General features: G+C 45.6%; 1 protein-coding gene across 1 annotated transcript in view; it reads right to left on the bottom strand.

Moving 5' to 3' along the window:
- Positions 1-24,090, bottom strand: part of BBS9 (Bardet-Biedl syndrome 9) — a 45,169-nt gene that overhangs the window by 15,538 nt on the left and 5,541 nt on the right. The window contains exons 2-13 of the mRNA XM_084586999.1: positions 21,683-21,845; positions 19,831-19,895; positions 17,413-17,526; positions 17,151-17,325; positions 14,918-15,002; positions 14,737-14,824; positions 14,549-14,644; positions 13,212-13,341; positions 8,879-9,054; positions 8,079-8,151; positions 7,867-7,936; positions 4,237-4,438 (exon numbers count right to left, since the gene is read on the bottom strand). Coding sequence (XP_084443125.1) covers positions 4,237-4,438; positions 7,867-7,936; positions 8,079-8,151; positions 8,879-9,054; positions 13,212-13,341; positions 14,549-14,644; positions 14,737-14,824; positions 14,918-15,002; positions 17,151-17,325; positions 17,413-17,526; positions 19,831-19,895; positions 21,683-21,845 — 1,437 coding nt within the window. The remainder of the gene's footprint in view (positions 1-4,236; positions 4,439-7,866; positions 7,937-8,078; positions 8,152-8,878; positions 9,055-13,211; positions 13,342-14,548; positions 14,645-14,736; positions 14,825-14,917; positions 15,003-17,150; positions 17,326-17,412; positions 17,527-19,830; positions 19,896-21,682; positions 21,846-24,090) is intronic.

The raw sequence follows: 24,090 nt of genomic DNA on the forward strand, positions 1-24,090 counted from the left end.
TGTAACAATTACGAAGCACCGCATTGTACTGCATTGGATCACGCACTGAAAGAAGCTGCCTGATTCCGTGGTATGCCCGTAAGTGTTTTCATACAGCAAATACAGGGCTGTGCCTGACTCATAATGATTATGTGGAGAGCAGGACAGGCAGGCTATCGCTGAGTGTACTAGATAAAATTTTGTTGCATCTCACATTGGTCTGCACTTGTGTAACATGCGAAGGGTAGCTGCTTTGTTTTGGCTAGCACTATGCATTCACTTCAATGTTCATGAGATTAAGGGCCTTCCTACGGTAAAAAAATTATGTAAATTTACTGACAGCCTCTTTTAATTTAGTAAAGTAATGTATGTGCCATGTACACCGCCCAATTTTTTAACAATATCAAGTGTTGCTTGTCTACCTGCAACATGTAAAATGCCTCTCTCAGCTTTGCAGGTTCCTCATTCGTATAGAACTTTAACGCATGACGTATTAATGAATGGTCCCTTTACTATAATAACATGCTAGGATAAGAGGTTTGCTTGATTCCGTCAAAATTAACTAAAAATCACCGTCTTTTGCTGCGACAAATAGCCGACTCAAGCAGCATATTCAGCAGTGGTTGTTATTCATTTCGCTTCATTTGGGTAAGGGATCGGTCTAAAACTGGAAGTGCCAGCGAATTTATTTGGCAAGTTATTTTAGGGCAGACATGCGCCTCAAGAACTATTGCAATGCGTGTTGCTTATATGGCTTTAGATCGCAACTGACGTTGCGATTTTAGGTTATTTCTGACTGAATCAAGCAAGTAGCAGATTATTAGATAAACAGGGACCTCTATGCAGGACTTCTTGCGTTAAATTATAGCATGAATTGGCAAGAGATGTGGCGGAGGTAGGGGTTATATACGTTACATTTAGCGATGCGACACTTGAGGTCATTAAATATTTGGAAGGGTGTACATGGTACATGTTTGCTTGCCACATGTGATGTGTTTCATGTAAAATGTTGCTCAGGTATGCACGCAGGCTCACCATTTGCCACCATTTCACAAAACAGAAGTACTCCACAGCAGGGTTTGAGGATACGCTCTAATCACATTATGTTGTTAATTGACTTTTAATAATTTCCCTTTATTGCTTTTCATTTTACCGTTTTCATATGCGTTTTAGTTCCTGCATTCAAATGCCGCGTGTAAGTGATGTGAGATGCCATCGACGCTTATGAGGAGCAATGCCACTTTCCGCTCCCAATCTGCACCAAGCCACTTCGAATATCCCAATGTTGTTCTTGCTCTTTAGCTTTAACGCTGCTTGCATTTCGTAAACTCGCTCGGCCTCTTCGTCCATAGCTGCTGCAGAATGTCTTACTGCATTTCACTCGCTCTCAATGCATAACCCGAGGCGTCCGAATCGCGGAATGCAGCGGCCCGGTTCCTGGAGCATCGTCATTTTTCATACTTGGCGCCAGTATATAGCAGCAGACGACGACGCTTTTTTTTTTTTTTATGCCGTCTTTTTTTCCTTTTCTGTCAGAATGCATAACCGGATTGTGCGTTTACGTAACCTGACTCCGCCATGCTGCACACGTCACGTGTACGTCACAATTTAAACAAGATGGCGAATAGTCGAGGCCCCTGAACTTTCAGGAAAAAAAACGACGAGGCGCAGTGCGATCGTTACACAAACTGAAGAAATCGTAATAAGACCTTTTACCAGCGGTGCAATCACGCACGGACTGAGAAAACGATTTCTAAATCCCCAAAACTCACATGTAGGATTAGCTTTAATCTGACATTAGTAATTATGCGTCAGTTCCGCTCTAAAGGTCCAATGAAAAGAAACGATGACAATGGGGCGACAGGCTTTCGAGCTTTTCTAATGATATACAGTGTTCTGCAACTTTATCGGAACCGTCTTGGAAAATTTTCCCGCCTCGACAGGTTCCGATAAAGTCGCAGAACACGAAGTCAGACCCAGTTAAGCGCAGACGACAGTCTGCGTTCTTTACAGGCACTAAAGAAATCATATTCGTGCTTTTAATCTTCAAGTTTCATTTCGATTTCTCGTTGTCGCCTTTTGCTGGCCCTGTGCCTCATGTAGCGGGGTGCGCGAGTAATCAGCCGCCGGTGACGTAAGCAGCGCAGCAGACGAGCTCCAAGAGCAGTGCTGTTTCTATTCTCCCTCCGGGAGCACTCTTAGGCTGAAAAAAAAGCAACAGCAAGTATATAATTGTGCAATGCGGAATGCGCTGTCAACACCTGACGAATACAGGAAGCAGGTGCGTCTGGGGTCTGCCGGCTAGCAAGGACGATGCTTTCAAATGTGGCAATCGTTCCCTTAGATCGTTGCGTTACTATACGTGGCAACATAGTGACGCTATCTATGTAGCCGTGTCTGGCAATCGCCACCGAATAAATACGCTAAACGTGTCTCAACTCTTTGCATTCCACAGCCAAACAAATGTCCTCTATAGCATCCCAGTTGAAATTATGTGGCGGGGAGAACCTGCAAATGAGGTGTCGGCGAACGCACGCGAATAACTTTGCGCATTAACCTCGGTACCTTAGTCAGTCTGGGCAACCACTCAACTGAGACTTTTAGTTGTTGCAACCACTGCTGTGTGGAAAAACAAAAAGTGTGTTTCACTCACAGCATGCAAATCAAAGGCGTTACGCCAAGCGGTTACAATAAATCAGCTCGGTTTAACAGTAGCCACACTGTCTTTTTCCAAATAGTATTTTTCCTTTGAGTGCAAACTATTTCGAGTTCAAAGTTTCTGCAGCCCAGCTGCATTGTCAAGTTAACTTGATTTGGTTACAAAAGCAAATGATAACAAAAAGCGGACTACATCTTTTCTTCGCAAGCCAAAAGCACCTCAACTGACCAAGAAGTTTTCCGCGTGGCCGATCGTAAGCCCTAAGTATTTGAACCCAAGGAATTTTTTAATGAGTACATCGTTGATGCAACAGGAAAATAAATATGGCCTAACAGACCAGGTGTTGCACCATTGAGATTTTTTTTTTTTCAAACTGATGTTTAAGACAACTTGACCTCTGGGCTTTGCAGCCTCCTGAAACAATCAGTAAATTATCCACAAATAACCGGATGTTGACAGTTTTATCGATCGCAGATTTCTTTTTTTTTTTTTTCATTCGTGTAAATTAAGGAAAAGTACAATTTTTCGGGGGAACGCAGATGAAGAAAGTCAGGTTTTTCTTGAGAAATTCCCACTGTGTTCGGCAAAATTAGCTGTGGTTTCTTAGGCATGATTTTATCCACTTGTCATAAATGGCAGCAGACCAGCTAGTTTCGTCACAAGTTATGCATGAGGACCCTATTGAATTCCTTGACAAAGTCTAGAGAGACAAGGTGGATTTTTTTTTATCAATATATGTTTCTCCCATAAGCCCGCTGCGGTCGTAGGGTGCCCAAGGATGTGGGTTGAAATCCCGGCCACAGCGGCCGTGTTTCGATGGAGGCGAAAAGCTAGGCGCCCGTGTGCTGTGCGATGTCAGTGCAGGTTAAAGAACCCCAGGTGGTCGAAATTTCCGGAGTCCTCCACTACGGCGTCTCTCATATCCTGAGTCGCTTTGGGACGTTAAACCCCACAAACCATAGCAAACCAAACCAAACTTCTCCTATACGAATAACGCTATTCTGTGAATTGCTGTTACAAGCAGTCGTGGACAGGCCTTAGCGAACACCATGCTCAAATTAGTGTTATTATTTTCATAAGAACCTGAGATAAGATGTGCGATGATAAATTCAGGCAACTTGCAGCATGCGGATGTCAGCGAGATGAGCTGATGTAGTTTTCAGCTAATAATCGATTGGCTTTCTTAGGCATCACCACACTCTAGCAGTCGTTGGGAAGAGATAGTATTCTTGAAGAGACAAAATATTGCCATCAAAGTGTGAACTGTCGACTCGGCATAATGATGCTGAAACGCGTTTGAAATTTTTTCGGAGCCCGCAGATGATTTGACATTATACCTTGAATACCTTTCCTTTTATGCGATCTGGGATGCTGCTAGAAAGGGCCGAGGAAGCAAACGTTACAGCGACAAGTTCCTTCTGCTACCTCTAGGTTCGTCGGGCTCACAGAAAAGAGCAGCGCTAGCACGCAAACCTAAGCCTTCATAATATGTTACTAAGGTTAGCGTACAATGCACGGCCATGTATATAGGTTCCTCCGTGCTTAGAATAACGCTTGAAACGGGACGAATTTCCCTCAACGGATACTTAGGGGCATACCGGATGAATTTTGGTAGAGCGCCACCGCTTTGAGGTCGAGGGAACTTGGCAACATAGGAGATGCCTGCTTCACCGTAAATGCCATCTGGTGGTGATCCAGCAAACTGGTGAGTGTGAGATCACCGTTCAAGGCAACCAGCGGCCTGGCAACGTCCACCATGACACGAACATCGTGCAGAGGTGTGGGTGATTCAAGGTGAACCTGCAAGCAGTAGATACAAACGCGAAAGAGTTGAAGACAGCATCTCCTATGAAGGGTACATTTAGAATACTGAAGCTGTCCCCGCTTAATTGCGAGCGCGGTTTTATTTAGAACAAAGGCTTACTAGGATTTTTTTTTTTTTTTTTTTTTCATTTTACAAACCCGAGTTAGCTATCTGAAGGACTGTTATATCTTAGGGAGTCTTGAAGGAGATTCTCGTAAGTTATGCAAATTTTGCAGACATTTATACTAGCACATAGTCCTGCTGGACAGTAAGTTTTGTCACGAATACATCAATCAGAATTATGTGACAATATCCTGCCGTTCAGTGTCGTCATATCAACCAGTGAAGCCCACTGCAGGAAACTGGATTCTTCTAGTGACTTGTCCTGCGCTAGTCACGGCCATCGCCCTCTCTGCGAAAGAAACCTCGTCACTCCACCCAAGTTCTTGGCGTTCCGGACATTATTCATTTCCACATCCACTATAAGAGGAGAGCAGTTATCTCTTCTACGCAGTACTCGTGTTGCTAAAAATTCACTTTCCCGTTGGTTATCTAATCTATAACACTTCCTTCACTTACTGTGCTGCCGTCCGTTTAACCTTAAACTTCCTCAACAGGCGCCAGATTTGGCCTCAACAGCAGCAGTGCAGATTGGGTACGTTATCATATCTGGTTTTCTAGGAATGCCCCTAAGCTGCTATTAATCTGCCTAGAGTGCCTGCTGAATGCACTGCAGCCCCATCGTATTCACCAGGTATTTATAATTTCTTAAGGGTTTGAATCTCCGGCGCCTGTTTGGTCAAAGTGAACATACTCGTTCACTATTCCATCCTCACTACCCATCCATAATCTCGTACTTTCATCCCACTGCTGAGCGTTACCAGGGTCTACCCCATGTTATATGCAACAATCTTTTCGCCCCACTTTCTATAACTATACCTAATCATTGATACTTATACGCTATTTAAGTAACCCAGTTGGAAGCCATAACAGAAGTTTCCTTTTGAAGTCCTCCTCGTGTACCAAAATTTGCACTATATATGAAAAGGGGCTCAAGCGCTCAGTTTCACCAGTTCTGGACGGGAACGATTTCAGTGTGTAATAATAAAAAACTTTGGCGAGCGTAACAACAGTCTTCCTTTTCATGTCAGTACTTTAACGCATGAAAATGAAGCAAAACATGCCAGCCTCCCATGACGCGTCGAAAAAGTATGCTGATTCAGTAAATGTAGGTGCATTTAATTCATAAAGCCGCATCAGCAAGCGATACGCGTTGCGCTTCTGCGCACGTGTGCTTATTCCGGTAATAACACAGCTTTGGTGCGGTCATAATTTTTTCTTAGCCTGCAAGGCGTTCCGCCTAGCTCGCAGAACTCTTCCACCCCCTTGCTCGGGGCTCAGTCGAGAGCAAGCCGTTTTATTCAGACAGCTACAGACGGGCTCACTCCCCAGCCCGTCGCTGATGCACAGAATGTATCCCGAGACGCACCCGACAAACAAATGCAGAGTCTGCCGAGCGGAGACGGCCGGCTTCGCACACATTCTGTGGAATTGCAACAAGTACCAGGAAGAAGCTAAGTCTGGGAGTATCCCGCCGCATCTGGAAGCAGCCGCAGGGAGCGACAATCAAAAGGAACAACTCTGGGCCGTCCAGCAGGTCATCAAGGCGCTGGCCCGGCAGGGAACCAGCGAGCCGGCCACGGCGAGCGGGGACCCAGGCCGCGCGGCCGGTGCCCAGAGGACGACGTAGGCCCCGCCCCGTCCGGAGCGCGCGCGCGCGAGCGCGCGTTCTACTGCAGGCCCCAATTAAACGTTTTAACAATCCAACAATTAGCCTGCACATCATGCGCCAGCAACTATACACATCTCGTATTTATATAGTTCCTCGTAGTGTGTCACAATAACGCACGACTGAACAAAAGCGAGACAGAGGAAGCAAACAGTGAGGAAGAAGCGATAAGAAGTCGCATTCAATTCACTCTCGTCCACATGCCTTTCTCTATAGATCTACTGCGAAACAATGAATTGACTCTTCGCCCCGTACACTGCATATAGCTATGTTCAGAGGCTCGACGCGTACGCAGCCTGTCCTAGCGGCAGCCATCGGCGGGCGACAGATTCCATTCGATGGTCTCAGCTATGCATTTATACGCACTGGCAGCGCTTATACCTTGCGACTGAGACATTCAGCGCGCAATAAAAGGCACGTGGAGAAGCGCGCGACTGTCGTTTTCAGAAGCTTACAAAACGCAGTAGGCAGCGCGCGAAGCTATGCAAGCCGTGCTCACGTGTCTTTGGCGACGTTTTGCATACGCCATCCTCGAGCTATAACGCCTCTGTAAGAACAACGTGCGCGCGCTTGTGTACAACCCCCTGCCGCCCCCCGCCTGGAAAGTTTGCACAGCTAGAAGCGTTTCGCAAATTTCCCGTTGGCAATTGCGTCTGGGGGAAAATTCGCGATAGGCGCGTTCCAACGCGCCGCCACTGGTGCGAAATTCAGCGAACTCTGCGTGGCACACGGCACGTTTGACGGCAGAGGCATAAAGCGCACAGACAGGGGCAGTGCGTCGAGAGCAGCGTCGGCCGCGGGATTAAGCAAAAAAAGAGGGGGCCCACAGTGAGCGGATTCGAAGTAGCACTCTTTCGGAGTGCCGGCGCAGTGCATTGCGAAAGCCTAGTGGAGCGGAATGAAGCCGCTTGTGAGCAGCGGCACTCTATAACGGCGACGGAAACGCCGATTTCGCCGCCTTCCCATTCGCTTTCTTCTTCACCGCACCCGGGACAGAGTCAGACGGCATTTCTTTTAGGCAGACCGTTGCTCGCTTCAATTTATCTCCATTCTTTGTTGCCACTTGCATCTCTGCGAAACCTTTGTTGAAGCGCTCCTGAAAACCTCGCGGGGAGGTAGCGGATCAGAGTGACTGCGAACACCACGCGCGTTCGCGCCGTTTTGCTACAGCCGGCAAGAACTCCTTGTTCGCACAAGTCAAATGAGCGGAGAAAGGAACGTACCTACGAAAAGTGAAAATTTGACAAACCGCTTTTAGCTGTGGAAAGCGCCTCAATCGCTCATGAATCAGGACGACCGCCCCTTGTGCAACGGAAGGGGGTTTCGAAACCTGCATCCACATATTTCGTTCTGGACGCGTGCTGTATGCAAATGAGCTGTGTACATCACGCAGGAGTACACGCCACTTTTCGCAAGAGCAGCGCGGTCTTAAAAGCAGAATGAAATATTTCGAGAGTTCGAGTTTTGCCTTTTCTTCAACCGTGGAACAACACGCGGCGCCCGAACGCAGGGGTGAATTATGTCGGAGCTCTGCGAAATCGACGCAAGAACGTTTCTTAAGGGACAACCTACGGTCAAAGGAATCATGAAAAGCCCACCATGGACACTAACAAGAATCGCGTCAGTGTCTCTCACCTTTACTATAAGCGCTGGGATAAACGCATTGCCGTCCGCCGTTAGTGCAACGTTTTCTTCAGACTGGAACAGAACAGAAATAATAAGGAAATAGTTTTCTCCTGTTATTGCTTAAAAACTTTACAGGCATAATCAGATACACTCTGCCCTGTGGCACGGAGAGAATATGTAACAAGAAAAAAAAAAAAAAAAAAGAAGTGGTGCTCACGCAAGGAACCTCGGACATTGGACCAGCGAACACTTTGATCTTAAGGTCAGTCTCCGTCTTTTTGCGTCCGGGGAAAGCTGAAAGAGAAAATCAATTTCGTCCACTTAAGCGAGGCTAACAGAGCACAAACTTCACAGTTGTCGCTGGTGAACAAAATTTTTAATTACATAATACGCAAATATATGACCGTAGTTGTAATAGGAATAGTTGTAAGGTCAGATGCGGTGGCCAGATTTGAGACCAAGACTTTCGTCAATCGGTGCAATTGCTATTGCTTAGGAAACTAGCGAAAAAAATTTAGTTTGTCGCTCACTGATGCCACCAGATATTTGACCACCGACACTCAGAACACAAAAGTACACCTACAGAGACAACGCCCGGGGAAAAAATAAACAATAATAAAAAAAAATTGGAGTAAATGATATATTTCGCGTATTCGCGTCTTCGGTCTCCTTCCCGATCACAGCAGACTAAAAAAAAAAAAATAACAGAGAGAAGGAGAGACAGTGAGCAGAAACGTAGAAGGCAGATAAGTATGCTGACATGTATATAGGAACTGTCCTGCTTCCTTAATGCATTGTGTAGGGACATTTCTTGTGATAGAGGCTATCAGGAATCCAGAATACGAGACCTGACAAAATAAAACATAGGGGCGTGCATATCTTCAAGAACATTTATTGATTCCCCTGAGAAATGTCTGCATCCTGCCAAAGTGAATCGGGAACGTGCGGCGATTATCCATACATTTTTCAGCGGCTCAGTTGAAGCAGCAGACATGTCAGGGAACGGCAAAGGTGGGCTCACCCTCGCTGCAGGACTTAATGGAGCTCTCTAGCCTGCCGAGTTCTTGCTCCACTTCCCTGAGGGAATATTCGCGGCTCTCCGGCGGAGCAGCCACGCTCAGGCACGGGTCCGTTCCCAGGTAGCTGCAGCTCAGCTCACCCTGCTCCGTGAGCCTCACTATGGCCCCCTGCATGTTCCTGCAGATGAGACGAAGACAGTGCGCTCCTCTGAGGAACCCCTAGAAAAGCTGTTATCACCTTGCGTAATCACAACCATATCGTATGTATATTGTGGCCTACGAACAATTGCAACCGAAAATGTTCAATCCAGTTGAGCCTGCGGACAGCGGTCCAGCAGTGTGTGTAGTTGTGTCTCTTTCGCCGTCCTCGAAGAAGTGATCAGAAAAACACGAGTCTTCCTTGAAGCACCCGCGTTCATGCTTCCTCGACATTGCTCTTTAAAAGTTCTAACGCCTACAGTACCTCTATTCGAGAACTGGCACGCTGATATCACCCTCAATATACTGCACCTTGATGAACAGTAATGCTCTTTTGCTGCGGCCGAAATCGTCATACGCCAGTCTGGCCGTGAACAAGTCAAACGGTATTGGCCTGGAGGCAGCGTGAGATATTTGAGCCGGACTGTATTTTCAGGCCCCAGACTATTGGGTCCTTGTGGTCGAACTACGACTGTATCCCTCTCTTTTATACAAAACTTTGGGTTCAAAATTTATTCAAACGACACAAAGTTTATAAATGTTTAAAAATGGACACAGGTGTTTCACGCTTCTTGCTTCGGATGCACATTCATTGCTTCGAATAGACTCATATATGCTTTGCATCTTCGTAAATTTTCCGACAATTTCTAGAATCACAAAGTATTCTGCAAACATTTTAGCTCCGTAACCCAGGGTTTGACGGAATGCCGCCTGATCATATAGTGTCTTAGAAAACTGAGAACAAGGAACCCGTAGAGGTTCTGAAATGTAAATTAATGATTTGTTTATCATTGGTCAGTGACTCAAGAGTCGTTTTATTATTCTATTATAATTAGCTTCGGCCATTGTTGGTTCTTAAACTACAAGCCAGAACATATTCAGAAGGCTATAAATGTTGCTCCTTCAGGGACTGTGCTGCCATAACCACTAGTCCCTTAAAGAGCAACCATTACTCCCTCGAGAATGTGTAACTGCGAAGGCCCACCAGCCAGTCTGTCCCAAGCAGCATTTAAGGCAACAGTACCGAGGGCAGTGCCTTTGAACCAGTGCTCTCCTCATAGCAGGAGCGGCCAAACGCGCCGCCTTGTCTCCTCCAGCAGCGCTGCCATGCACACCTCTCACCAGGCGCGGTGGCCTCGCGCTTCACGCGGTGCAAAACAAACCGCGCGGGAAGCGCTGCACGCGGCGTCGGAAAACAAGCCCACGTGTTTGCGCTCGTTGAAGCGAGCGAGGCCATGTCGGCTCACGGTGCAGCGTTCGCAAGTACACGCATGTGGCTCTGCTTTCTATCGCCACTTGAGATGAAAGTGGTTCATCACTTCTGGGCTCTAGTTTTTTAACTCACGCCCAAAGCACCTCCTTGTTTTCACGCTTTCCTTGTCTCGCGCGCCTAGGTGCACTAAGTTGGTCCAGAGTTTTACAGCGCTCGGCGCCAAATATTTAATCTCCCGAAACTCAGGGCCAGTCTGCTTCCCCGAACACTGAGCAGCAAAAGCCGCCGACGGGAAACGCTCACCACGTTGCTTATCCTAAGTTCGTCGGCTGTGGGATTTTTAAGCATAAATTCTTCCTAGAACCCGAACCTAGAGGGCCTTGGGCGGTGCTTCAGAGAACCGTGAGCTCATATTGTGCCCATCATATACGACGCAAAAGTCTGTGCGAGCAGCCTCGCAATAAGCTCCTCTCTGCATGGGATTGTTAATGCCAATATATATAGCAAAGAACTGAAGGGGAACAGAGGAGCTCGTTATTATAGAATTTAAAGGAGTGAACAGTCTACGAGTCGAAGGCAAACGTTGGGGATATATATTCTTTTTTTGTTGTTGGTATTGACAAGTTAATCTTATGATGATTTTTAGGGATAAAGAATATAAAATAATAATAAAAAATAAAGAAAAACGACGCGCCGAATATATATATATATATATATATATATGTATATATATATATATATATATATATATATATATATATATATATATATATATATATATATATAGAGAGAGAGAGAGAGAGAGAGAGAGAGAGAGAGAGAGGGGTGCGAAATTCATAAGCGTTGGTGCGAGTCCTATAGGATGCGTTATATAGTGCAGAACATCGCAGTGAACTGTCGCCGTTCTTAGTCATTATTTTTTTTCTTCGTCGCTGGAGTTTACATTGTTCTCCACTGCCACAGAAATCACACGCTATGCTGAGTCGCTTTGTAGCCCGTGCCTTGGGAAGCCACGCCTATAAACGACGCCAGCTGCACCGGCACCGCCAGCGCCATAGCAGCTTCACACCTTCCCACTGCGCTAGGGAAGTCCATGTCAGGAACATACTTGACGAAATATAGTCATAAAGCATTCGACGTTAAATCGGATGTATACGTTTGGTTTGGTTTATCGGGTTTGACGTCCCAAAGTGACACAAGCTATGAGAGACGCCATATTGGAGGGCTCCCGGAAATTTCGAAAACCCGGGATTCTTTAACGTGCACTGACATCGCACAGCACAAATGCGCCTTGATTTTCGCCTCCACCCAAAAGCGGCCGCCGAGCCCGGGATATCGGATGTATGCCTCGTGCCAATCAATTGACTGAAATTAAGGGAGGGAAAAGTGGCGACAACCCGGCACAGGCGGGTGAAGACCTAATACAGGCGGTGATCCCAGGTCCCCTATACAGGCCAGGGCGAATATTTTTAACTGCAAAATTCCCGAGAAATCGGTAAAGGCTGTCCTTTGTAACCAGTTCGCTGTGTTCACTCGTGATTCTTAGTTTATTCCTTAATTCAACCGGTATGTCTAGTTTCTGCGTCTTTCTACTATATGTTCCTACATGCATACTATATGTTCGCTCGTCGTCCCAAACCACGGAAAAAGGTTAATAATTAAATAATACTTTCATTCGCATCCGTTCCTTCACCACAGCCTTCATTCTTGCCGCGAGAATATTTCGCCGTAAGCTTCGCGGCACTGCTGCCTAGAGGAAAAGAGCGCCTGCTTTCACGTTATCCAGCGTGCGATGATCGTGTTTAGCGGCTTAATTTGTCCCGTAAATCTACTTATTTGCCCGTTTTGCGTTCTCTATAAAGCATTTTTACGAGATTCGTAGAATTGCACATCTCTAAAAAATAATAATAAAAGAGAGACACAAAATTCACCTAAATGCGCGCAGCCTGCGTCTGCTCCACAAGCTTGGTGTTATTGCGGCAAAGCCAAATTAGGAAAGTAGGAATATGTACTCGGTGCGAGTGAGAATAAAATTAAAAGGCAAAGTTTCTCGCTTGCCTACTGTTCATTTGTACTCGGTCTTCTTTTTTGTAACTAACTATTATACCACGCCTTGGCAAGCCACCAATACGCTTTTGAAGTTGAACTTACCGCTGCTAGGCGCTTTTGTTGATAAAATGAATATCCTAATGTTCATAATTTTGCAGCAGCTTTGCGTATATATTGGCAAGCACAGAGACGTCAGATGCCACCAACTGCTGTCTCAAGCAAAGGCGCTGAAATAAAAAAACACTTTGCATCTTGAATACTGCTGCAGGATAGCGTCCACATAAATAAAAAAGGGGAGAAGTCTCTAAGCTTGCTGTGAATTAATGCGTCACTGCGCGACAAAGTAAATGCCCTTTGACCCACCTGTTTTGTGGTTGCTTCACACCAATCGCTTCAACTGTCCAAAGTTGCAGTTTCATATCGATCGGCGCCTATATCTTGGGCATAACCGACATTATGCACAAGTGCGAAATTACCCAGCAGCAGACAGCGCGCATCCCAAACTTAAAGAGTGCAATAGACCAGTGAACGCTCTCGGAAACGTCAACGAACTCTGCAATCGCTTTGAATTGCCCAGCTTGAAACTGTGCGTTCGAAGCTTTACGTCAATTTTTGTTTTCGTTAAGTTCAATGTACTGCTGCGCAGCGCGTTTACAAACTCGTAACGATGACTGGATCCACTTAAGTATGCGGTAGCACTAGTAATTCTAGATGCGGATGCCAATAACGCAAGATGGGTTGTGAAATTCGAGCTCTACGTGTAAAAAATGCGCTCACATCCCCCGTTCCCGTCGGATGCGTGGTCCTAGCAGCCATATCAAAAGAGGAAACATGGCTTGGAGCACGCATGCGCGGAAGGAGAGCTTAGAACGTACTGTATCGTCGTCCTGGCCAGAGCAATTGGAGCCGACGAGAGCTGGGCCGCCCACTTGAGAACGGTATCGTGGTAGACCAGCAGCGTGCTCCTCTGCGTCGACATGAGTAGCATCAGGCTGCCTTCGGTGGCTGCGTGCACAAAAGACAGGCGCCGCATTAAGCTCAACCATGCACTCGGCCTCAGTGAAGGACGCCGGGAACTCGGAAATGTCACGGCACCACTTCTGCACAAAGTGCCCTCGTTCGCAAGGTTTTCGCTCACTGAACAAGGATAGCTAAAATCAATGGCCGCGATGGGTCGACTAATGAGGAGAGTGCTTCTCTGACCTTTCCCGTCATAGGAGGGAAGGCACACCAGTACTTGATGCAGTGACATGTAAATCCGTGTGGTAACAAAACTTAGAAAAGTAACAACAAGTTTGATATGTAAACATCATACACCAAAATCGAGCAAAGGCGTAAAACCCGGGTCGTAAGTTAAATTCAGGCAAGGGTTTGCGTCGCAAAACGCGGAAGATGGAAATCTCTTTCTGCCGTCGCACGCCCTCGCCATCCCCTCGCACGCACCGCGAAGCAGCGGTGGCGTCCTTGCAGGGATTCGGCTAGGCTCCTCAGCAAAGCGTAAGCCCGACGATAATGGACCCTAAAAGCTCTGAAGTTTGCTCCTGAGTACAGCCCAACGTTAAGCGGACGCCGTCGTCGAACCAACGCGTCGAAAATACCAAAGGAACGCCAATGCGGCGATTTTAAACGAGCGAAAGTGCTTATTCACTATAAAGCTCTGGTCCAAGTTACCTGTGAGCCGACTGGAGACTGGTTTCTTATACAAACAGCAATTTTTCTCGCTCGCTTGTGAGAGGGCAGCCTGGAAGTCGTGAACTCAGGCAGTGAACTCAGCTTTACCAGTAAATACCATGAACAAGTTTCCAGATGAACCGTTCAAACTCATTGCTGCCGGAGACCCAAAGCAAAGCAAACATTCTGTGACACACACACACACACACACACACACACACACACACACACACACACACACACACACACACACACACACACACACACACACACACACACACACGCACACGCACACGCACACGCACACGCACACACACACACACACACACACACACACACATACATACATACATACATACATACATACATACATACATACATACATACATACATACATACATACATACATACATACATACATACATACATACATACATACATACATACATACAGACGTTAAACCCCACAAACCAAACCAAACATACATGACATCATTTTCTAATTGGCTGTTCGCTTGTAGCAACACCAAGGCTCCACTTACAACTTGGGTAGGGAAAGAAGCACGCCGCTGTGAAATCCAACATCTTCAAAAAATGAAGCTCACCGCTTGGCTTGAACGCGAAAAATGTGTGTTCACCTGCAAGAAAAAGAATGGAAATGAGACCGGGGTGCTCATATGGTTTCATTAGGGCTCGGTTCGTTACGCCCATGCATGCACGCTGTACTTACCTAAAACTAATATAAGTGTTGGGCAATTTGAAAAATTTGCCACTTTTATGTCGATTGCCTCTTCACCAATTGAAATAGACCAGTCAGCCTATGCAAGGGAGGACAATTAAGGTAGTACAAACAGTGAATGCGTACTTGTTTGTTATTTTGTGCACACTGGGATTTATGTGAGGCAACTTACGACTACGCGTTTTCCTTTCTGGAGACCATCGGCGTCGTCTGAGGGTTTCCTGGACGCTTCAGTAGCCACGGCCAATGTCTGGAATCTGGATAGAAACATAATCAAGTTCACATTATCTGTCATTTTTCTGTAGTGTGCATGTGAACGCGCGATCAATTCAGTGCATTAGCCTAGCCATGTTCTGCAACCGCGTATAGTTTCTACATTGCGTACGTTTTGAAAGCGGAGAGTAGGCAGAAGTTTCTATGGACCAGAAACGCTTTCAAGTTACATAAACCACTTTCCAGTCGCATTTAGTAATCGCCAGCATAAGCCATATCAGAAAGCAGAAAACGATCGACCGAAAGCCATGTTTATCAAGGAGCTGTATAGACGATGGGTCCAAATAACGGGAGTCATCAGCATGTACTAATACATGCACGCACACGCGCGAGCAAGGAGGAGGAGGAAGAAGATGAGGAGGAAAGGAAGGGAGGTTAACCGGTAAAGAAACTGGTTTGCTACCCTGCACTGGGAGAGAGGGGTAGGTGGGTATAAAAGTTGTGGGTGAGAGAGGGATGGGTGATGACAGTACAGTCACATCACAGACATGTCACATCACATCACGTCACAGTCATATCACGTAACGTAACAGCGATTAGACCTGTGCTTTTCATAAAGCGGAGCAGTGCCTGGGAGGCCTTCACCGCAGACAATCGCCGTGGCCAGGGACCTAGGATCTTAATTTCAGTTAGTGGGCGTCCATCTAGACGCCCCAGCGCACCAAAAAAGTAAGTGATGCTGTCATCAACAAGTAAAACGCGAAGAAAATAACCATGAAGTAAAAAAAAATACAAAATGAATTGTTGCTGGAGATGAAATACAGACTGACTTTTTTACAGATCCACGTAGAGGTCTTCGAGGCATACAGAAAAGAATATAATGTTGTGTTGCGTAGTCTTCTTCGACAATGGTTTTATCTATTGGTTGCCCGCGTTGCAACAACAATATTCGCGACTAATTTGCTGCTAATAGTACTTGTTCTGACGATGAAACCATTGTGATATTGCCAGAGGTCACCTAAAGCCAACAGGAGTAGTCTTCACCGCCTACTAATGAATTAAATTAATAAATAGGAATCAACTCTTGATCACAGCAGATACGCCATATATATATATATATATATATATATCCGAATATCGCGTCGTGGGTTCGGTTCCCGCCATCGGCACGTTGTTTTTTCTTCTACTTTGTGTTTAATTATCTTTCCCCTAAACAGATTACATTACTAATTTCTGTGATTATCTAAGCAAACATTAAAAAAAAGACATAAAAGTACCATCCCCAACGCTTTCCTTGGCCTCGCCGACTGTTGGCTTCTTTCCTTCATGTATTATAACGAGCACCCTCATTTCCCCTTAATATATATATATATATATATATATATATATATATATATATATATATATATATATATATATATATATATATATATATATATATATATATATAGTGGAGAAATATAGGAGAGGCCTTCGCCCTGCAGTGGGTATAGTCAGGCTGATGATGATGATGATGAACCTTACTGCAAATATATGTGCATTTGGAATGCTTTTCTTTTTTTTCCATTTACAGAAGAGAGAGAAGCTGATTAGAGCGAGAGATTACGGCCACCTGTATGCACTGACAGCTATTGCAGCCACCTTGGGTGTGCCATGTCAGCGACCAGCAGGGAGGCGCTGTCAGGGCAGGATATTGAATGCTTTCCTGGTGCAGACGTTTATTATCATTTCGTACGCCTTGTTCAGAACGCAGAAAATACTTTCGTTGTAAAACTGTCGTTAGGGAAAAAAATAATTCTTGGAAGCTCTACCACTATGATATTTGTCACTTATGCAAAGTGATTTAATTTTTTTGTAAAAAGCAATACCAACTTAATCAGCTTGTACAAAATGAACGAATGATAGCAACGCTTTTTGAGTTACGTTCGCGAAAAAAGTGCCAATTTCAATGTGTATTCTTTTAAGCATTGTCTTGCGCTGCGTACAATCTCAAGTCGAGTTGCTTGGTAAGACGCCAATTAAAACATCTAGTGTTAATCAGGATTTATATGACACGAAATATCAGCTATATATTCAAAAGCAACGAAACATATGCATTGCGCTTCATTCGAATGATTCAGTACCTCCGACGGTTGTCGGTAAACAGCGGCTGAAACGGCCGAGTTCACCTGACGGTGGTAGCGTGTACGCACCTAAAATTTTCCAGGTGAAAAGCCGTGTTTACGGTCACAAAGGAATCCGTTTTTGAGACGTACGCAAGAGGACCCGGCAGCAGAAATTCTGGCAGGTATCGCGTAAACGCAAAGTTCTCTTGCTCGAAAAACGTCAAAGAACCATCCACACCTTGCACGCACAGAAAGTCTTGACCTAAGGAGGGATAAGAGAAAGAAGACAAGGGAGTCACGCTGATGCCAGGTCAGACAGCGGTCAGACATGCGTTCCGCGCTCACTCGCCTTTGACGCCGCCGAAGGACCCCGCCACGCAGCAAAAAGAAGGAGCATTTAGGGAGTGTTCGTACATAAGGCCCAGCTTGTACTGTGTCCCGGGCTCCGCTTCACCGGCGTCACCTTGAATAGAAACGGAATCTCACTCGAATTGGTATCCACACGGGAAACGGCGAGACGCAAATGAAAGAAGCAGGGAAGTGCAATGTAAAGAGCAAGTTCGGCACCACGAATTCAAGGTAGAATCAACGTGATTTCGTAGTTTCGTGATGTGCTGCACAGGATGAAGAAGACTAGCAAAGAAATCTTCATCAGTGTCATGTTTTCACCCAGGGATCACCTGAGCTGCCCTTGCAACAACACCAACAGCTGTAGGAGCCTATAGGATAGTGTCCATGTTGTGCGTGATGTGAAACGCGCTTTTGCACCGAACAAGGCATGGGTTTAGCCTATGACGTGCCCCTAACATGTGGATTCGTTTACACGAAGGTCAGTCAAGACGGCTCCTTTGTGATCGTTTCGAACAGCATCCGCCATCTATGCGTTCATTGACGGGCAGTAACCCAGCCCTGCATCGCAGCGCGGCTGGTTTCCGGCCAGTTCTCAACTCGTGCGCAGTTGTAAGGCGATACGGACGATGCCCTGATAACCACACGAGGGAGGCTTCCGAGGCACCAGCGATAAGAAAGTTGGCTCCGCTTGCGTCAGCACACCGTCGATGGCGCTGTCAGAAACAGCTTCTGGTGACAAGGAGGGAGTTCAGTAAATAAAACCTGTGATGTTTATATTCGTACGATGGGAACACTATTTTACTATCACTGTCTATTCTGACGTCCCTTTCTCCTTCGCTTTTTGGCTCCCACACTTATAAAGATTTTTGCGGCTTAATGCAGTGCAGTTGACAGGCTGCGCTCGGGTGTATGTTCTGCCTGCACCAGTGTTTATCCTCCTGTTTTACTAGGGCTCTTCATGAACCAATTCGTCGGTTGCTGCACCTGCCTTCATATTCTTTTTTTTTTTTTACCTCTGTTCCTCTTTTCTCCATAGTAATTTTTCCTTTTTTCTTTTCTCTTACCAAATATTACCTTCTTCTTATCTTATTGGAAAATAATTGAGCCGGTCAGTCTTATATTATCATCTCTCCAATACTGCGCCAGCCCTCCTTATAGTATTTGCTATTCGTAGCAGCGCCACCGACGCTATCACTAGTAGCATGATGACATAGGGTGGTGAGTCTGTAGCATTCGGCTAAATCCAAGTATATGAGGGGAGGGGGGGGGGGGGGGGGGGTCGCTGTGATCGACGCGGACGTTCATCCCGTAAATTTTGTCATAGCGAGTGCAGTTTCACAGAGCCATCTCTGCTCGAGGAACGGGCAATAGAACATTCAAGTCGGCTCTCTGTGGATGGCTCTGCCGGCACCCCCCCCCCCCCCTTCCAACATTTTCCCTCTCCTGTCATCACCTGCGCTGCACCTTGCTCAGCAATACCGCCCTCCGCCAAATCCCGCTCTCTTTCGGTAGCGTACCGTCGTTTGGCGCCAGCTTCAGATTCACACCTTCCCGACCATTATATTTTACTACCACCTCGATCGATCTATGGAACATAGGAGCGCCCTTTGAAATAGGATGGTGGCAGTTTCCACCATGCTCGACTTTTTTCCCCTTATATTTCGAATGTTGTAAATTCGTCAACTGTTTCGTTATTTGAGCTACTGGATTTTAGTTTTAATTCTACAGTTCTAACCTTATGTCATTTTTCTGCTTTTCAGCTACCAAGTTTCCAATCGCTTTTTGCTAATTTGAACCACATATTCATTCACCCGACCACATGGTGCCTCGCGGTTTAATCGAATTTTGTTGAAACGCGCAGGTCGAAAGTTAGGTTAGCGCAAAAAAAAAAAAAAAAAAAAAAAGGATGTAAAGAGGGCCGGAAGTCAGTTGGTAGTGCAGGTAGAGGGAGACGGGGCTCTTACTCTCGCTGTCTCCTTGGTTCCGGCATCTCATAAGCGCTGCGATAAGCACTTCGCGCTAAACCAATTGCCTTTAATTCTCCCTTTAGTTCTAAAATAACTTTTTCTCTCACAACGCACAATAATAAAAAAAAAAAAACAAGCACTAATCCGGTCAGCGGGGAAATCTATATAGTAACGTGTGCGTGCCTACCTCTGTGTGTGTTTGCGCGTGAGAGAGAGGGAGAGATAGCAAGAGAAAGAGAGAGAGAGAGCCAGCGGGTGGCGTCGAAATCATCAGGGAGGTGCACGCGGTTGCCGTTGAAGTTTCACTTTGCAATAGCGGCTACTAACGTTTATCAACAGCCCTGGCAATCCAGATAGCACAGATTGTGAAAGTGTTCCTGCCTGAATATCAACATTTACATTGTGTGAGAAAACGCGCTAAAGCGAGACATGATGATGAATACCCCCACCTGTGAGGCTGTGCACGGAAATGTTTCGTGGATGCAAAACCGCAATGAAGAGTTTGTCAGATCCTCTGGAAGAAAACAGAGGGAGAGAAAAAAAAAAAACTGCGATTTCTCACTTTGCAATGCATGAATGAAGGTTCAATTCGCATTTTTACCCCTTACGTTGCAACGCTATTATAACAAATATTTTACTGCACACAAAAATATCGCTCCCTTAATGTGTCTGTGTGGAGTGTTCGTTTGTAGAGTTTTATTCAACAATCCCGCTCAACTCCTGATGAGAGACTTCGCAATAGGCTATAACCGCTGTTGATAAAAATTCTTTGAGGCTGGAAAACTTTACGGCGTATCCCCATTCAAGACGTCGTTCCATGCGAAAAAAAAAAAAAAAAAAAAAAACGCGATTTCTTGAATACATGGTCTAGAACATTCTCAAGGTTTAATGTGGGCTTAAAAACGATTTTAATATAGGACAGGAAAATGTTGCCAAAAACACGGGGTGGCGCTTCTTGCAAGAGATTTACTGAGTCAAGACCACTAGTTTGAGCAAGAATCGTTTGCTGGAGAAGTGAGGTTGAGGTTTGTGGGGTTTAACGTCCTAAATTAAATGAGGCTATGTATGAGAGGCGCCGTAGTGGAGGACTCTATAAGCTGATTCGACCACATGGAGTTCTTTAAAGTGCGCTGACATCGCACAGCAAACGGGTGCCTTGCTTTTCGCCTCCATCAAAAAGTTTTCACCAGTTCAGTGACGAGGCGAACGTCTCTAAATAGATACGCCATAACATAAATAAGGCGAATTCTCCGGACCGGATAAAATGAGCGAATATGCAGCCGTCGTTTATATTACATTCTGCCAAATCTGAATAAAACGACTAAATAGCTTAAAACCCTCTTATTCTGAGTAGCGCACTCCCAAATCACTCTCTTTACGTCCGACTATCCGCGTTATTCGTAGAATTGAATGTCTCCGGTATCTTGATTACTGCAAGAAGCGCGTTTAGAGGAGGCGACTAAAAAGAAAACGAAGAGGAGGTTTTGAAAGTGCAGTGAACGCGGTGTTTACGCGACGCGTTTTTCCTCTCAATTTACGAGGCATATTTTAAAGCCCGAAGATATATCGGCTCCCAGAAATATGCAAATGATCCCACAGAGTTCTCTAGCAGCTTGGTGTGTGCGTGTGCTATCGCATAAACCAAGTCAGTGTGTGTATGTTCCGTTGAAATAGTAGTGACAGCCCTCGATTGTCAAGTATCTCAGACCATTACTCCCTCTAGGCTTCTTGTGCAAGACAATTGTACTCTCAATTTTCGCTATGCAATCACTCCGCTGGCTGCTTGACGCAAAAAAAAGATGACTCATCATATAAAGAAACTCGACGAGCGCCCGCGCGTCTTACTTCATCGCCTCCGCCATTACAATAGTACAAAGAAGTAAAAATGTTTCGAGACCAAATGCGTCGGCGTTAGAAAGCAGAAAGAGCTGAGCTGGCTAAATTTGTTCGATGATTGTTGACCGCACACCATGCGCACACATTTTCCTGAATTTCATCGCTTGATGACCCTTCGTGCCTCCTACGTTCTGTCTAAGAAAACGACAACACAATGTGTCATTTCCAGTACGAACGAAACGCTGTATCTTGCTAATGAGTCATTCTAACAACAACAACAACAAAAAAGTCGTGCTTGCAACAGTAGCGAAGACAATAATCACTGCGGCCTTTTCTCCAAAATCGGCAGCATTCTGTCTTGCGTTGGCTTTGTGTTAACGCATCGACACTGCAAGACTTTTAACTGATATGGGGGCTAGTGTTCTTCCAGATAACAGTTCGCTTGCGAGAGACCGCACTACTCACGAAACGAACTGTCCGAGAAGAACCTGAAGGATGGCCTGGGTCATTTGAAACTCCAGCAACACGTGCTCGGGCCTGAAGCCTTCGAAGGTGCCGTCCTCCATTTGTGCGCACGTGGGTTGGAATACTCGCAGCACTCCCGCGTGGCTCCCCACCAGGACTTGTTCTGCGTGGAAAGCAGAGTGCAATGTGCAGTGCTGCACTAATTGCTTTCAAGACAATGATGTCGGTTGACAGTCGCTTATAGTTCGAGCTTACGCACTTTGAGAGAGGGCTGCCTATTTAATGCGCCCAGAAGCTTGGAGCAATTTATTCCTGGAAATAAGACGCGCACAAAATTCTGACGTAAAAACTATTATCACGCCCAGCTTGTTTTTTCGTGATCTGCGAGTTACTAACGACGGTGCGTTCTATTTTAGTATAGATTGCTATTGTGGCATGCCATCGTCGTCTCGGCGAACAAGAAGACGACAGCCTCAGCACGCCTGCCAAGCACGCGCAGTTTGTTCTACGTGGCTATACTGACTGAATGCCGGCGGTTCGCTGTCCCGTTGCCGCCTGGCACAGCGGGTCCTGCCAAAATATATTTGTGCAGACCCGATGACAAGTGTCTGTGGTTCATCCTGACACTATCTTGAACCGTGGACTAGCCATTTATTTATTCCTTACTTATATAGCGACATCTGCGCCAGCTTCAGTTGATTAATGCAATGAAAACTGGTTCTTGAATACGCACACACACACACAAAAATGAGGCCCTCAACAATGACTTCGCATTAGTTACAGTATTTCAGTTACAGTATATATATATATATATATATATATATATATATATATATGTGTATTGTCCAGCTTTACAACAATATATTTTGTCAATGACTGTCTTTTTCCAACGTTGGCGAAACGGTGTGGATCAACTCTAGAATAAAATTCAACATTTAAACAACACATCGACGCAAAACAACACGCAGCCTTCATTAAAACAGTAACGGAACCTCCCGCAAGACCAGACCCGCCATCCGCCACAGCTTCGATCAGCACTTTCAACTAGCACATGCAGCTCACACTCACCTTATCATGAGTATCGCAACTTCAACTTTACATAGCCAGTTGTGGTACGTACTACCAATGAATGAGTCACATGCAAAGTTTTCTAGCGAAATTTTAGCGCATTATCTCTACACCTCCCATGCACGAACCTCAAGGTCAATCAATGGATGGTGCAATTGCGACTTTGAACACTCGCGATGTGCATTGAACATCGTCGTCTTCATGAAGGTCCATCTGCGCCGCTATTTCGTTTAATCTAGGTAAATACGCCATATACGTAGGCCATCTCGCCAAAGACAGAGACCGCAGTCATACCAGACAGGCTGCCGAGACCATCGAACAGAGAAGCCAGACTAGTCCTTTGCCGAGAAGCTTACCAAGCGCGGAAGCGAGCCAAGATCAAGGCGGCAGCAGTGAAAGCGGCAGCGGCCGATGGCTATCGGCCGTGAAACTTGGTTCAAGGGTAGTTGAACCTCTACAATGTCTTGAGCTGCGCATGCAATGTATGGAAATATTACTTCAGATGTTTAACTGCAAAATTATGCTGAAGAAAAAATAGCATTACTGCACAAACACCGGAAAAAACTGTGAGACACAGTGAATGAAAATACTTGGCGACAACGTTTTATGAATTATTAATAATTTGAATATCATAAAAGCATCAGATTTTATAAAATTGTGTTATAGTTCGATTTTAGTACTAAAATAACGTTTAGAACGATGCATCTCTTAGTTCTTACTTTAGACTGTATTGTTTTTCATGCAACAAATAAAGTTGTTTACAATTTTTTAACAATTTTTTTAACAATAACGTAACGCTCTAATGAAACATGTAAGATTTTGCGACTTAGGCAATTTTACTATGATGCTAGCTTAAGGCTCGGCACTAGTCGGGCAATAGTTTTGTTTCGAAAATTGCTGGTTATATTTAAGGTGCCATGCCCGCGCTATTCTCTCCACCACGAGGTTTTCATGGTCATATTCGCGCTCTGTTTACACTTCTTCCTGCTTTTTAATTTACTGGTTCTACGCGCGATTACTTTTACTAGCAGCTGTCTCCATTCGAAGAGTACCGTGCGTCTTCTTTCAACAACCAATACTTAAAGGAAAGCACGCGCCTGACCTGGCTTCATAAGGCATGCACATGACCCTGTTGGTATCACACTCGGCCAGCGCAATGTGTTCGGTTTGGTTGACGGGACTTAACACGTCCCAAAGCGACTCATGCTGTGAGAGACGCCGTAGGGGAGAGCTCCGAAAATTTCGACCGCCAGGGGATCTTTAACGTGCATTGACATGGCACAGCACACGAGCGCCTTACTTTTTGCCCCCATCGAAAGTGGCCGCCGCGGCCGGGATTC

Source organism: Amblyomma maculatum, chromosome 1 (assembly GCF_055883805.1).
Source record: "Amblyomma maculatum isolate TAMU_Amacu chromosome 1, ASM5588380v1, whole genome shotgun sequence".
In the NCBI taxonomy this organism is placed as follows: Eukaryota; Metazoa; Arthropoda; class Arachnida; order Ixodida; family Ixodidae; genus Amblyomma; species Amblyomma maculatum.